The sequence below is a fragment of the Mirounga leonina genome, unplaced genomic scaffold (genome assembly GCF_011800145.1).
Source record: "Mirounga leonina isolate KUSES-001 unplaced genomic scaffold, KU_Mleo_1.0 Mir_168, whole genome shotgun sequence".
Taxonomy (NCBI): Eukaryota; Metazoa; Chordata; class Mammalia; order Carnivora; family Phocidae; genus Mirounga; species Mirounga leonina.
In genome coordinates, this window is record NW_023270426.1 from 46,375,417 (window position 1) to 46,391,447 (window position 16,031).

The window sequence follows — 16,031 nt, forward strand, 5'->3', positions numbered from 1 at the left end:
GCTCACAGGACTGCAGAGGGATCCATCTGAGTCACTTTTTTCCTTGGTGTTAGTCTATAAAGTCTGGTCATTAGTGAATCGAGCAACCAGGGCTACGAGCGCTATTTCTACTCTGGGGCTCTTCAGCACAGTGATCTTCACGGTGATAGATTTTAGGGTCAGAATTTTAAAGCAGCATTTTATTATTTTTTTCTCTGATTATAAAAACAATACACGGTAGAAATTTGGGGGAAAGAACAGAAAGGTAAAAGAAAATTAACCGCAAACCCGCCATGTGGAGGTAATGACACTTAGCATATCGGTTCCAGTCTTTCTATATCCACATAGTATCTGATTTTTAGCAGTTAAATGCTTCAGGGCAGGGACTAGAATCCAGCTGGAATTTCTGCTTCTACAGGCCCCAGCTGGGCATTTGAGGGACAAGTATTGTATCTTGGTGCCTTGGTTTCCCGGTTTGCCAAGTGAGGTCAGATGAGCACCTGGCTCCGAGCATTGTTTTGCTGATTAAATAAACTAGCATATGTAAAGCACACAGGACAGTCCCCGGCTTGTGGTGAGTGCTGCGTAAAGCCTGCCTTTCTGATTCCTTCCTAAGCTGTTTAAGGAGAATGGTATTCCTACAACCCTGTAGCTCTGTCCTCTTAACCCTCCTAAGTAAAAGTACCTTGAATCTGTATCAAAGTTCCTATTTCTACATTTGCCCAGCGGCAGTGGCTTAAGGGACACTTCCTGTCTTGAATGAAATTACAGACTCTCTTTGGAGTCAGTATTTGAGGCTCTGCTCTTCTTGCACACCTAGGAACCTGACAGCTCATGCGATAAAACTCAAATTCATGGGATTTGCCTTTGTGCCTCCTTCCATCTCTTACTGATGCTGTCTTCATGTTTTATACTGGGGCCGTCGGTCTGCAATTGATGATGGAGAAACAATTCTTTACTCTCTACTACCTTAAGAAACTAAGCTGCTGCAAAGGGAAGAGTATTGAAGAAGTCACACATTTTAAAAAGAAGCAGCTAGCTATATGTAGAAGAAGGTAGCCTGGCCAACACAGAGCGTGGATGGAATATAGGCTCTTACTTTTTCCTGCCCTGAAGATCCTGTGGGGTGTACTTGGTAAAGCCTCTCTCGTATGTATCAGAATCACACCAGGCTCTGTGGGGTGTGGCTTTTTACAACTCAGAGGCATCTTAAACCATTCCCCACTCCCCCTATTTTCCATAATCTTTGATTGCCCCAAGGCTCTTGGATCTAAACTCTTAATTTGTTCTAAGTAATTACATTAAAGAATTGACCGTTGTTCCAAGCAGTGAAAATGAGGGTTTTGTTTGGCCTATATGCCTTGCTTCCAGGGCAAGATGCCAAGTCCCCGAGCATGCCTGGATATGAAGAAGGGACCAGAAGAAGGGACCTTTGTGGTCCAAGAGCTTGTACCTTCAAATGAATATTAAAAGGATTTTATGGCCCTCTGTGAGCACAGACTTTACTCACTGCATAGAATTCAGCTGGGACAGGAGTCTGGAAGGAAAAAAACAAAAACAAAAACAAGAAGCTGCAAGTTAACATTACCAGTATGAAGAAAGAATGAAAACAGAGAAATGCTGTTGAGCGTGCTGTCTTAAAGTTCCCACTGTTTCTCATGATTTTGAAAATATAACACAAGCAAGGATATAAACTCACATATACACGTGTACACAAATTTCCTTTAGCCTCATGAGTAATTGTGAAAAAGATTCACTATCAAATCCCAAATAAAGTTGAAAGACTTGCTTTCCCTTATCTGAGGATACCTGAAAATATTTAAATATCAGGAGGAAATGGTAACATTAAAAAAAAAACACGTACATTCAAATACTTATAAATCAGTTTTCACACCCACAATTATCTTCAGAAGTTAGTGGTTTCATTGAGCCAATCAGTCATTCACCCAGCAAATATTGATTTACAGGCATTGTATTAATACTTGGTGCTGCGGATATTCTCCAATTCCACTAGATTTTTTCAGCCCTACCCTGTGATTTTACACTGTTGTAGGTTTGGCTGGCCATCAGCGTACTTGTATTTGCATTTCGAAGTCTGTCGTTGCAACTCTAAAGCCATGGAAAGAAATCACATATAGGTAAACTTGAGTGGGGGGGTGGGAGAACATAAATATAGGCCAAAGCAGAGTTCAGTTTCTGTCACCCTTATTAGACTGCTAGTCTGGAAGAGAACCACGAGAATGTAGACCCCCTGGGTTGTGAAATGGTCTTCTTCAAGTGCCATTTTTCACCCAAGGATTATAAATAAAGCCATTATTGCCTCATTAAAAATTGGCCTGTTAAAAATGGTAAAGGGGTTGGGCGCCTGGGTGGCTCAGTTGGTTAAGCGACTGCCTTCGGCTCAGGTCATGATCCTGGAGTCCCTGGATCGAGTCCCGCATCGGGCTCCCTGCTCAGCGGGGAGTCTGCTTCTCCCTCTGACCCTCCCCCCTCTCATGTGCTCTCTCTCTCAGTCTCTCTCTCTCAAATAAATAAATAAAAAATCTTTAAAAAAAAAAAAATGGTAAAGGGGCTCATAATGGCACTCGCCAAGAAAGGAAAAGGCAAACCTCAGAGGCAGAAGTAGGGGGTGAGAGTCAACGTTGCGCCCACCAAAGACTTCTGTTTTCAGGAGATTATGAGTTTTGCCACCATAGGAGGAAACATCCCAGAGCTCCCCAAAACTGCACAGTTGCTTCTATGTCTTTTTCAATTTCTTCTACGTCTTTTCTGGGTCACTTATGGTGCCACAAATGAGCAGGAACGCCAAATTGCCCTCTAATTTTTCAGACCGTGGTTTCAGAAAGTTGAAAACTTGATCAATTTCAAAGAACGCATTTTCTCTGCTGCACTTGTGCATTTTTTAAAATCCCATACACGACTGTACGTGATTTCAAAAGTTTTTAGTTTGTCAGGTATCAAGTTTTTGTATATGTCCTGCAACAGACAAAAGGTTGTTTTGTTTTGTTTATTGCCCTGCTAGGTACCTAAGAGATGAAATTGCCACCCCCAACAAAGCCAGGAATGAGACTCTGTAGCACAGGACAAAGACGCTCGGCCCTGCAGGCCACAGTGCAGAATTTGGGTAAAGCAGCAGTGCCCTCTTCTGGCTACAGTGAAGAACTAAGTACAGAAGAGTGACAAAATCTAAGGTGAATAAATCCTGGAGATCTACTGTATGCATAGTAGCCGTAGTTAACACCACTGTATTGTGTTGTGCCAAGAGGGTATGTCTTATGTTAAGTGTTATCATCACAATAATAATAAATAAAGAAGGTGGGAGGAAACTTTTGGTAATGGATATGTTTATGGCCTAGATGTGATGATGTTCCCACCGATGTATAATTATCCCCAGACTCATCAGCTGTATGCATTAAATACGTACAGCTTTTTGTATGTCAATTACACTTCAATAGAATGGGTTGTTGTTTTTTTTTTAAGTAAGAAGGTGGTTTTTTCCCAAGACCCAGCATATCGAAAAAGAAAAAGTGAACACGGTGTGGAAGCTCCTTGTAGAAAATTTGTGCAGCTACATAGCCATAAAGGTTTTGCCTCAAATGAGCAATGCCAAGTGTAATGCGAGGTCTGGCCAGTCTGCAACAATGTGATGGTACTCCCGTGCCCTACAGACGGGCAAGCCGAGGGCACCACTGAACCATCTGTCTCCTCAGCACAGGCTGGGCAATTCCAGGGCCATTCCCCCTTCTGCATACGATACTAATAGAAGTTGTCCTCAAGGCTGCTGGACAGGGACCCATATGTCCACTGGGCTAGTCTTGGAGCTAATAAGAACGACTAGAAACTCTCACATTTATTTAGTCTGATCAGATGCTACGTACCATACCCATCTCATTTAATCCCCACAGCAACCCTAGAAGCCTGAAGGTCTCGTGGTTGAAGCCAGAACCCAAAGTGGTTTTTACCCCACCAGAGTTGAGTTCCTAACTACTGACCTACACTGCATCCTCTAGTTTCCTGATTAACTGGGGCCTCTGCTTTTCTGTCCCCTGGAATGGCAGCCTCAGACACCCGGCACATATATGGTAAATTTACAAGAGAAGAAGAAATGAATTGCTCGGTTTGTTTTGCTTTGTGTTGACAGGTCTGATAAAGGTGTGACAAATGAGAAGCTGAAATCAACTGATTAAAACTACATGGTTTTTCTTAAATCAATTTTTACCCTTTGAGCATAGTTGATTAAATGTCTCACCAGATCCTTCTCTCATTCTGGCACACTATACCCACTAGAGTTTGCTACATCAACTCACAAGCAAAATAGTGTCCTAATCAAGTTTTCTCTGTTCAATTTAGTTCAGACATTGTTTCTTAACAATGGAATGAAGCACTGTTTCCCCAGCTATGATGAAACTCTGAATATTGACAGTCTCATCTTCTGCGCGCTGCAATGTCTGCAGTCCAAATGTCTGGGGGAGCTTCAAGCGTCCTCCTGGAAGGATTTGGGGAGAAAGTGCAATGGAAGATAAAGGAAGCATTTCATCTCTTGGCTGTATCCAGCAACTGTGACATTATGGTTAAAAAACCTAAGATACACAGATTATGCTAAAGTTTGAAATCTTCATATTGCACGACGGTTCACAGACAGGAGGGATGTTGTAAGTTTATTTCCCTGCTAGGTACCAAAGAGATGAAATTGAGCAGGCGTGCAGGCTCCTTGAGCATGGGATGGTGGTTTTCAGTCCTTTAAGAGGCCAAGCACAATAAAATCTCAGTTGCGTGGGAGCCAACTCACTAAAAAGATAAATAAAACATTTTTCCTATACTGAACTTTTAGAGGAAAGATACTAAACCCAAGAAAAGATGTCCCTGTTGGAGCTTTCTTTCAAAAGTAAACGATATCAGGGCGCCTGTGTGGCTCAGTCGGTTAAGTGTCTGCCTTCGGCTCGGGTCATGATCCCGGAGTCCTGGGATCGAGCCCCGTGTGGGGGGCTCCCTGCTCAGTGGGGAGCCTGCTTCTCCCTCTGCCTCTGCCCCTCCCCTGCTTGTGCTTGCTCACTCTCAAATAAAAATCCTTAAAAAAAAAAAGTAAACGATATCTACCTAAACATCAAATCAACAAGTAATATCTCAAATTTTAAAAGCAGCAGTTTGATAGGGTCATACTGACAGATGTGGGGTACAGCAACAGCTCCACAGGGCTGCCCCTGCCTGGCAGGCACGTAGGAAGGGCTTACTGAATAGGGGACTGCTGCTCTTCTCTCATCTTTCTGTACTGCCTGTGTTTCCACCTGTATGTACTACTTCAATTAATATTAGAAATATTTTGAAGTCAATGGCAAAAATAAAAACGTTTGAAAGTGATACCCATGTAGCATCTCACAGTGGGTCGGAAGTCCCAGCAAAGAGTGTCTCAAGTGGGTCCTCTGCTCAGGGCCTCCCAAGGTTGAAGCCTGGGTTCGGCCAGCCTGGGGTCTTCCCTAGAGGCTCTGAGGAAGATTCCACTTGCAAACTCATTTCCGGTTGTTGACAGAATTCAGTTCCTTGCGGTTTGGAGCATGGTGATCCCCATTTCCTCGACACACGACCCCCCTTCATCTTCAAGCCAATGATGGTACATAGGACCCCTCTCATGCTTGCCATCTCTAACTTTGCCTTTTGCTACATCTATCTGATTTCCTCTTCTGGCTTCCTTTTCTGCTTTTAAGGGCTTGTGTGATTACTTTAGTCCTACCTGGATAATACAGGATAATCTCCCTGTCTTAAGGCCAGCTGCTTAGTGACCTTGATTATATCTGCAACATCCCTTTTTCCAATTAATATAACCATGGGCATGACATCAGAGGGCAGAAACAATGAGGGCCAAAATTCTGCCTGCCACGCAAGCTCAAATAGAAAGTTAAAATCAACTGTTCTTGGAAATGGATCGAAGGGAAAATAATTATATTCTTCCTTGAAGACAGATTGAAGTGAAGAGAAATTACTGCCCAATTTCAGCGGACAGCCTACTGTCACTCATCAGCTCGTATCATTCTATGTTTTGTAGGTAGGGGACACAGTCTGAGTGATAAGACCTGGTCAGAGGGGGCGCCTGGGTGGCTCAGTTGGTTAAGCGACTGCCTTCGGCTCAGGTCATGATCCTGGAGTCCCTGGATGGAGTCCCGCATCGGGCTCCCTGCTCGGCAGGGAGTCTGCTTCTCCCTCTGACCCTCCCCCCTCTCATGTGCTCTCTCTCAAATAAATAAATAAAATCTTTAAAAAAAAAAAAAAAAAAGACCTGGTCAGAGGAACAGGACTGACTGAGCTCTAGTCCCAGCTCTGTGCGTTGTTAAAAACAAGACAACGGGCCCACAGTGAAGTTGTTTATGCTACACCCCATGTCACCAAACCAAGACTTAACTTACTTAGAGTTTCAACTCTCCCAGCAATGGACTCTGAAACCAGTCAATCAGGAATCTGCTGATGAGCACTAGTTAGGTCATCTGCCTGATAGACCCCTGCCATCCCCTAAAGGAAAATAACTTTGCAATAACCAGCCTGCTTTTTGCTTAGTATAATTTCTTTGTTCCTGCTCCCTTCTGTCTATAAAAGTCTTTCATTTTTTGTTCAGCATCTTACAGCTGGCTTTTTCCTACTGGCTAGATTGGATGCTGCCCAATTTGAATCAACTTTTGTTCAAATAAACTCTTGAAATTTTTAATATGCCTCAGTTTATCTGTTAACCGAGTCAGTTGAGCAGGTCAGTCCACCTCTCGAGGCCTTGGTTTTCTAATTTGTAAAAGGAAGGAACTGAACCAGATAGTTTCTTTCCCCCGAAATGTTATTTTAAATACAATATAGAGTCCACATAGAAATGACTTCATCCCTTAATATAATGGTTTGGGCCATTTAGAATGATTTTCATAAAGCAAGGCAAGGTTCTCAGTCATCAAATGACATGACCATTCAGAGAGAACTGCAGTTTTTAGAGCGTTTTATGCTTTATAATCCTCAAATGTTCTCGGCAAGCTAAATATTAGAGTTCTTGGGCCCCATTTTCCTGATGAGAAACTGAGTCAGAGAGAATAAAGAACTTGCCTGGGATCACATGGCTGCTAGGTGGTGGTGTTGCGGTCTGAACACCATTCTGTTGGCTTCCATTAGACGATTAGACCATCTCTGTCTTTTCGCGGCCATGCGGCCAGCCCCTAGCCCAGAACTCAGTAGTAATACAATAGATATTTGTAGAAAGAATAAATGAATGGTTTAACAAATGAATGAATGACTCTTTCAACGATCTCACAAAGAAATATCCAAAATACACTCACTGCCCTGTACTTGTGAAGGCAAGAAAGTCTAACAAAGCCTTTAAAATAGATTTTCAAGTTGGGCTAAACCCAGATGATTGCCTTAGCTTACCTGGAAAACCCCATTTCCACGATATTTTGCATAATCAGTTTCACTGGATACCTTAAGAAATAGGACCACATTCAGAGCGACAAACTAGAAGAAACTTCCCCCAAACCTCCAAACAGGAACCGTCATTGGTCTACGATGAATGCCTCTTTGCAATAACTTGGGTCTCCTTGGAAGCACGGACCATTCCCATTGTGAACTAACCAGCCCCACTGGGCTTTTCCTCTTGAGATAAGAAGTGCTAAATCACCCAAACAGCAAGTCACCCAAAGGTAAGGTAATTTATTTCTGCTCCTTGGTGATTAATTGGTCTGTATTCTTTGGTTCTAGAAACGATAAGACTTGGGTAATGGAAAACGAGAGTACATCTTCCTGGTGGGAGAGCTCTGTGGCAAGTAGTGGGTTGTTGATCCGAACGTGCACAAATCCTCCTGCAGAACCTGTGGTTTGGTAGGTAGTCTCTTCACCAGCTCTGTGTAATAATACTCTCGTGCCACACAGACTAGGAATTCCCTAAAAAGTCTAGCCCTAAATTATTTTGCTTGGTTTAATACTTAACTCTGGAGTAAGGAGTCTCCACAGAAATTAAACTAATGCCCACTTTTATGTCTGTAGATAATACATATACAGGGAGCATCTATGAACAATAATTAATGTCCATTTATGATCGCACCATGGCTTACGGAGCGGGTTGAATTCTCTCAATCATCCTGTGTGGTAGATACTATCATTATCCCCCATTTTGTTAATGAGGAAACAGGAGTAACAACACAATTTGACTTGTCCAAGAGTCCACAGTTAGTAAATAGCAAACTCTGGACCCCAGACTTTCTTATGCAGAACCTGTGTTCCTCCTAGTCTGTGGGCCTACTGATCAGCAAATCTAATTGTGAGGGAAGCAAGCACCTCCCGAATGCAGGTTAGCTTTTGCCTTCAGGTCTTTTCTCAATCTGTGGATGCTTAAATTGCAGCAGTTCTCATGCTTGGGGACATTCTGCAAAATTTTACACATTGAAAAAGGGCTTTATACTTGGGTAATAATTATGTCTCTTAGGACACAAGCTTAAAAGTATAAGAATTATGGGGCGCCTGGGTGGCTCAGTCGTTAAGCGGCTGCCTTCGGTTCAGGTCATGATCCCAGGGTCCTGGGATCGAGTCCCGCGTTGGTCTCCCTGCTCGGTGGGGAGTCTGCTTTTCCTTCTCCCTCTGCCTGTCGCTCCCCCTGCTTGTGCTCTCTCTCTCTCTGTCAAAAATAAATAAAATCTTAAATAAAAAAAAAAGGAAATGTAATTTTATTTTTCTAGAACAGAACTTAATTTTTATTATAAGTTCCTAATCCGCTTGTTTGGTGGAAAATTCTTTTGAGTCATTTAAGTGATTCCCTCCCTCACCCCCGTCCACGTTTCCCCAGGGCTTGTGTCTAAGTTCCAAAGTGCTTTTGAGCAGCGAAAAGGTCAAGGATGGATCACACCTGTCCTGCCTACCATCTGCCCACAGCATCGCTCCTAGGAAAACCATAGCCCCTTCTGATCATCACCAGGTGGTTGCCAATGAACTTGCAGGCCCCTCTCAGTTACCCTGCATCATTTTGCTGCCCCAGTCCTTGCTGGAAACTCTGTGAGGTTGTCTAAGACCCTTTCTCCCTCCACATACCACACAGCCTTCTCCCTCTAGGGTCTTGCCCAGGCCCATTCCCAGGCCCATTCTGCGAGGAGCAAGGCAGAGTCTTCTTCTTAGGGAACTACCCACATCTACACCAGTGACACAATGTCCCTTTTATAGCAGTCATTTTTAATACCGCTTTGCCTTCCAGAACTGGAATTTATAGACAATATAACCTATCAAATAGAACTTCAAAAAACTCAGTAAAATTCCCTCACTGTAATATAAAGGAGAAACAAATGGACAATTGTAATAAAATCATATGCCCTTAAATATGTGAATGCCCTAAGGTGACCACACTAAAAGACATGATAAAGAAGTCAGTCACATGAGAACACAAAATCATCGTGAGCTCATATCTCCAAATGTAGACTGAAACCGAGGCGCCTGGGTGGCTCAGTCGGTTAAGCGTCTGCCTTCGGCTCAGGTCATGGTCCCAGTTCCCGGACTTCTGTGGAGACGGAATTGTTTCTGTTAAAATTGGTGGCATTGTACACAGTGCTGACTGGAGAGGTGTGAGAAGGCACAATGCACATCACTGAAGCCCACATCCAACCGTAAACATTGAGCACCCACCGTCTGTCTGGTTGCAGGGGCCAATAGGACACCTTCGAGGAACGCAGAGAGACACTCGTAGGGTGTGCTCTAGTCCAAGTCTGGATCAGCATAAGGCCACCTCGTGCCAAACCTCACAATTTCCTATGCAACGAAAGATGGAGCTATCCTGCAGACCGCAGCTCGGGTGGCTGCAGGAAGAGACGGTGAGCCCTCCCAGCTCCCTCCCGCCGAAGCTGCCTTTGCCACCCGCCCCCCCCCCCCCCAGGCGTCTGCTTGTGGACCCGGTGCCACTTCACAGGGTGCCCGGAACTGAGTGCCGAGGAGCCGATCCATCTCTGGAATCTAGTCCGCCTCAAACACGGCTCCCCAGGAACCAGCAGGCATTCTATACTTTCTATTTAAACTCTTGGCATGAATAATCCTTATGCCAGTGCTTGTCAGGCTTTAGCGTGCAAGCAAATTCCTTGGGGATCTTATTCAACTACAGATTCTTATTCAGAAGGTCTGGAGTAGGAACAGAGATGGTGCCATTCTAACCGGCTCTCGGGTGATGCCCGAGCAGCAAGGTCTTACAAGATACGATGTCAAGGAAGCCAGCCATGAACACGGGATCTCACAAAGACATCCCCCCACGAGCCAGATGAACGGCTCCTCAATCCCGTGGGACTACAGGTCCTTGGAGAGGCGGTTAGCTTTCTTTCCTTAGTTAAGGGGGTCTGACATGTAAATAAATATATTGCATGGAATGTAAGAGAACGACAGACTCCCTATGGAGGTCAGGGAAGGCTCCCAGAAGGAGGTGATTTCTGAGCTGGGCGTATAAAGACAGAAGTTCAGTCAGTGGATGGAGAGAACGAGCAGGCACCGAGGGGTGAGTCCCTACAAGGCACCCACAGCTACACTGAAAGGTTAAACTGGAGAACATGTGTTGTGATGTATTTTCGTGTCATCCAACATGTATTCTAGAGCACTCTGACCGCTGGGTAGGCAGTCGGCTAGGGAAGAGGTAGGCCAGGACCAGGGAGATAGCCTAATTTAACAGATGGCGAGGGTCTGAACTAAGCTGAAGAAAACAGAGAAGCAGGGCCCCACAGCCTACAGCTGTGGTACTTGGTGCCTTTGTGGGGCGGCTGGGGAAGTGGGAAGACAGTGGGTGTGGTTGTGCAGATGCCAAGGCTGAGCGGGGAGTGTGTGTGTTTGGTGGGGGGCAGTTACAAGGACAGGACATGCACGCTGGCGAGCTGAAGCTGGTGTCTGACCTAGAGCATGGACCTTGATCCCACAGGCACGTGGGGAAAAGGGGGTAGGGGGATATGGGGCATGAGTCCTCCCAGGGAGGCAGAGGTGCGGTGAGGACCCCAGGGGAAAGCCTCCCTAATGGTTCTTTGGCTCTGGGTAGCCTTTTCCATCAGCGCTGACAACACCCATTAAGATAAGGGGAAGAACGGCATGACTGTTTCTGCCAGTCACTAAGACGGACTGTGACAACATCAAGCTTTCAAGAACGTTCTAACCAACATTCAGATAAGCATGGACATACTAGCTGTTAAAGTGTTGAACATTTTTTTTTAACTTTGAATAGAGTCTTAGACTATTGACCATTGATCTCTCAGAGTCTACAAGACCCTGCCTTCATGACTGTGGCAAAGCCAGTTAGAACTAGTCAGCAATCAGTCTTTATGCTAATTCACACAATTTACGTACTGCACCCCATTATCAGATGCAAATGACTTGAAGTGATGAAAAAATAAGAGTTCACTATTTTTACGGGAGACAAATCTCCTTTTCACGACAAAGCCAGTTTTGTACCAATGATTATTCTTGCTGCTTTCTGTGTTATTTTCCAGAACTTCTACCTTATAGAGTCTTCATATAAATATATATGAACATATATATATACATATATATACACACACACATATATAATAAAACTGGTGTTTATTTTTAAGTTGCAATTTCAATAATCATTATGTGACTTCTGATATATAAGTTACAGTTTGGGAGAATTTATTTTTACTACTAATAAGGGAAATTTATTCTCAGGATTGCATACTCGGAAATATAAAAGAGAAGCAACATTTGCTATGTCTTTCTTGACTGATGTAGGATAAGAAAGAGATTCCAGCAATTCGATAAAATTTATTACACCCTGATGCACACATTTTGTCTCCTCTGGTCAACTGAGTCTACACATTCATTTTAATTATTTTAATTATTAAATTCAAATTAATTATTAAATTTATTAAATTAATAAATGTATTAATTTATTTAGTGAGCACATGTTAGTATCCAAATTGGTCATTTAAAAACAGTAATCAGTTAAAATAGTGGCTGTCATTTGCAAATGATACATGCAGAGTATCATTTCATTCTTGAGATTCTGTATAGAAATTTTTTAAAAAATTAAAAAAAAATTTTTTTAAATTACCTCTGCTTACAGATAAGACTCCCTGAACCTAAAAAGATCAGGTGACTTACCTGAGATAACACGGCTGAAAATAGCAGATTTGAGACTCCAACTGAGGTTACCTGTTGCATAAAGACAGTCGCATAAATATTCTGAAGTGAAACAGAGGGGGTTTTTTTAATTGCTTAAGAGAAAAAAAAAATCAAGTTGACGAGAAAAGGCTATAAAACAGCTAGTTAATCAATCACTTCATGGGCACTATCCATAGAAATGAAACCTGAATAAAGCCAGGCCACCTCGGAGCTGGTCTCAGTAGAATGTTCATTCAGAAAAAACACAAATCCAACTCCAAAAAAAGCCTTGCAGCTTCACGTGAGAAAACTCTGGGAGAAGCAGCAAACAGGGAACCATGCTGGGTAACATACAGTAGAACATTCTAAAAATTTCCATTTCCCTCATCACAGTAGCTGCTTTCCTTAAAATTGTGCTTCCCCTAAAGAATGCTTTCAGTAGCCCCTCTCTGCCCCCTTGCTGCCCCTTTGCTGGCCACCCCACCCCTAGTGTCTTCCCAGAATGCATATCTTTCCATGTTCATTCCACATCCTTTCTTATAGGAATCAGTTCAACCTGTTATCTGCCTCTAAGACTCTTCCACAGTTAGCCCTGCTCAAGATGATGATGGAACCAGGAGTCTACACAGAACCTGGACAGTGAGATGGGTGGGTGTGTGCATACCTGAGCTTTCGTTGCTCCCTGTCACATAAACTTACAGTGGACATCCTCCAGTGGCTTCCATCTCCTTTCCACAACCACAAGGTGCTGTTTATCTGGCTTCATCTCCACTCTAGCCACACTGGCTGCTCGTTCATCCCCAATACGCCAAGCATTCCCCAACCACAGGATCTTTGCACTTAACTGACCTACCTAGAAAATTTTCCATAGATATCCACATGACCAGGTCCCTCCTTTTCTTGAAATCTCTGCTCAGATATCTCCTGATTAGTGAGACTGTCCCTGAGCTCCTGGTCTAAAATAACAAGCTCCTCTCTTCCCTCTCTCCATCCCTTCCTCTTGCTTATTTTTTCTTCAGCACACTTACCACCACCTCATATTGTATGCTTATTTATTTATATCTCCCATTGGGAAGCAAGCTCTGTGAGGGGAGGGATTTTGTCAGTTTTGCTCTCTGCTGAATCCTCAATACTTAGAACATTGCATGATACCTGGTAAATGTTCAATAAATATTTGTTAGATAGCAATTATTATTCAGATTTTTATTAGAAGGTTAATAAATCCTTCTTTTAGTGAGGAATGTATTTTCCTTTTGAACTTGACACGGAGTATTTGTGTAGTCATGTGTCTTCCAATGAATCTCCATGTTCTGTTTGCTCCTTGGCTGCTTTTGTTTACTGAGTCTGTGCATCACATGTTTGTGGGGTCTCCCACCCTCAGCCTACCTCTCCCATCTGTTGCATATAAAGTCCAGGTTTTTCTGCCCGCTTTCAAACTCCAGCTGCTTGATGTCTTTGAATCCGCTAAGCCTTTGCTCCCCCAAATCTCCAGGTCAGGTGTTCTGACCTAGTTGATGGCAGGTCACTAACTTCCAGAAACGTCAGCTGTCCTTGAGCCCCCAGGGCATTGGCATCTTGAAACACAGAAGACTCCAGAGCCCTTGCCTTGCCAGCATCTCTGATGTCTGAGCAGCAGAGAGAAGCAGCCCCGAGGGCTTTGGGATGTGTGCCCCGCAGTAACTGGGATTCAATGCCAATGCCCACTAACACATGGGGTTCTCCAGGATGCTCCACATGCCTCTCTCACGTTGCACTTTCCTGGGGGCACAACCAATGTCAATAATGAATAAGAACCCAAGCATCCTGGGGCGCCTGGGTGGCTCAGTTGTTAAGCGTCTGCCTTCGGCTCAGGTCATGATCCCAGCGTCCTGGGAACAAGTTCCGCATTGGGCTCCCTGCTCCGCGGGGAGTCTGCTTCTCCCTCTCCCACTCCCCCTACTTGTGTTCCCTCTCTTGCTGTGTCTCTCTCTGTCAAATAAATAAAATCTTTAAAAAAAAAAAAAAAAAGAACCCAAGCATCCTGCGCAGTAAAGAATTTGCCCCAAAAGAGGTCTGGCACTTACACCCCAGCTTCTGGGATGTAATCTGGGTCATTCCTGACAGAAGTGTCTGTTTAAGGCAGGCTCTGGGTACACCAGATCTTAGGGTGGGGTTAGCTACACCTGATCCTTTTAGGGTGAGAACTGGCCATGCCAGAAAGACAAGCCGTGTGACTTAGGTGGGAGACTTTGGCTGGAGGCTGAGATCAACCAGTGGATAATCAATCACTCAATCATGTCAAGGTAATGAGACCCCAAAAACTTCTGAACATCAAGGCTCAAGTGAGCTTCCGTGATGGATAATGTTCCATGTGTTTTGCCACACATCGATGCCAGGTCAGAAGCTTTGCATTTGGAACCCTCACACACTCTGCTCCATGTGTCTCTTCCTTTGGCTGACTTTAATCTGTATCCTTTTCCTGTGATTTAGTACAACTGTGGGTAGAATAGCTTTCAGCAGGTTCCGTCAGTCTTCCTTCTAGTGAATTATCAAAACTCAGGGTGGTTTTGTGAACTCACACCCACAACCTTGCAGTTGGTGTCAGAAGTGAGGACAGTCTTGGGCACTGTGCCTTCCAACCTCATAGTCTGGCTGACCCGAGGGACATCCCCAAAGCATGAGAAGAACTAGGGCCTCTTATCTCAGGTATTTTGAGTCCAATACAGTATGCATGTTTCCTTTCTCCATTCATTCATTCATTCATTCATTCATTTAAAGATTTTATTTATTTATTTGAGAGAGAGCGAGAGCACGAGCGGGGGGAATGGCAGAGGGAGAGAGAAGCAGGCTCCCTGCTGAGCGGGGAGCCCGATGCGGGGCTCCATCCCAGGACCCTGAGATCATGACCTGAGCCGAAGGCAGATGCTCAACCCACTGAGCCACCCAGGTGCCCCTCCATTTATTTATTTTAAAAGATTATTTATTATTTATTTATTTAGAGAAAGAGCACATGAGAGCACGAGTGGGGGTAGGGGCAGAGGGAGAGGGAGAGAGAGACTCTCAAGCAGACTCCCTGCTGACCACGGAACCCGACGCAGGCCTCGATCTCACAACCCTGAGATCACAACCTGAACCAAAGTCGAGAGTCGGATGCTTAACTGACTGAGCCACCCGGGAGCCCCTCCTTTCTCCATTTAACTTTATCTCTTAATATTTCTCTATGTTTAAAAACTTTTGGAAAGGAAGCAGACTTTCAAAACAGGAGAAAAATGTGTCACTGATATTTATGTAATATTTATGTCATTAAGTCCCAAGAGACTTTAAAAATGTTGAATTTCAAAATGATTTGCCAGCGTGGTATTAATTTTGCAGTATAATTAAATCATCTGCCTAAGAGCTCACAAGGCTCACAGCAGAACTGAGAAAAGAATGTGCCGTGCCTGATTTCTCACTGCCTGACACCATGGTCAGGGCTGGAGACGCATTATTAATCTTAGAACACACGAGAATGCACAGGATAGCCAGCAAGGAGCAGGTGGGTGGCTGAGCCAGGAGAAGACAAGGGAGCTTGTGTGCCTCGGGAAAATCACGGAAACAATGAAGGGGGAGCCACAGGCCGTCCTGACCTTGAAGGGATCACAAGGTGAAATATGAGCTCTCGGCAGCAGGAGACAAGAAAGCAAAAAGAAAGAAGGAGGGGTAAAGAAAGACACAGAGCTATTTCAGAGATGTGAGCACAGAGAGGAAGGGAGTGGGGTATCCTAGAGAAGACGGGGAGCATGGTGAGCGGAGGCCCAAGCCCAGCTCTCCCCTCTCCAGGAAAAACCTAGAGTTGCGGAAAACTCCCTCTCTCTTATCTTGTCAGTTAGCCAACACTTAAACCCCGGGGCCTTTAGCAAAAATTAGCATTGCTTGGCTGTCAGCTGAGCATGAGTGTTTCTTCCTCAACCCAGGAAATTGCATTTGGGTGAGAATAAATGGAATTT

General features: G+C 44.2%; 1 protein-coding gene across 1 annotated transcript in view; it reads right to left on the reverse strand.

Annotated features, from left to right (window-relative positions):
- LOC118017133 overlaps positions 1-12,832 on the reverse strand; it is a 21,578-nt gene extending 8,746 nt beyond the window's left edge. The window contains exons 1-2 of the mRNA XM_035015064.1: positions 12,766-12,832; positions 12,067-12,117 (exon numbers count right to left, since the gene is read on the reverse strand). Coding sequence (XP_034870955.1) covers positions 12,067-12,117; positions 12,766-12,832 — 118 coding nt within the window. The remainder of the gene's footprint in view (positions 1-12,066; positions 12,118-12,765) is intronic.
- Positions 12,833-16,031: the final 3,199 nt, after the last annotated feature.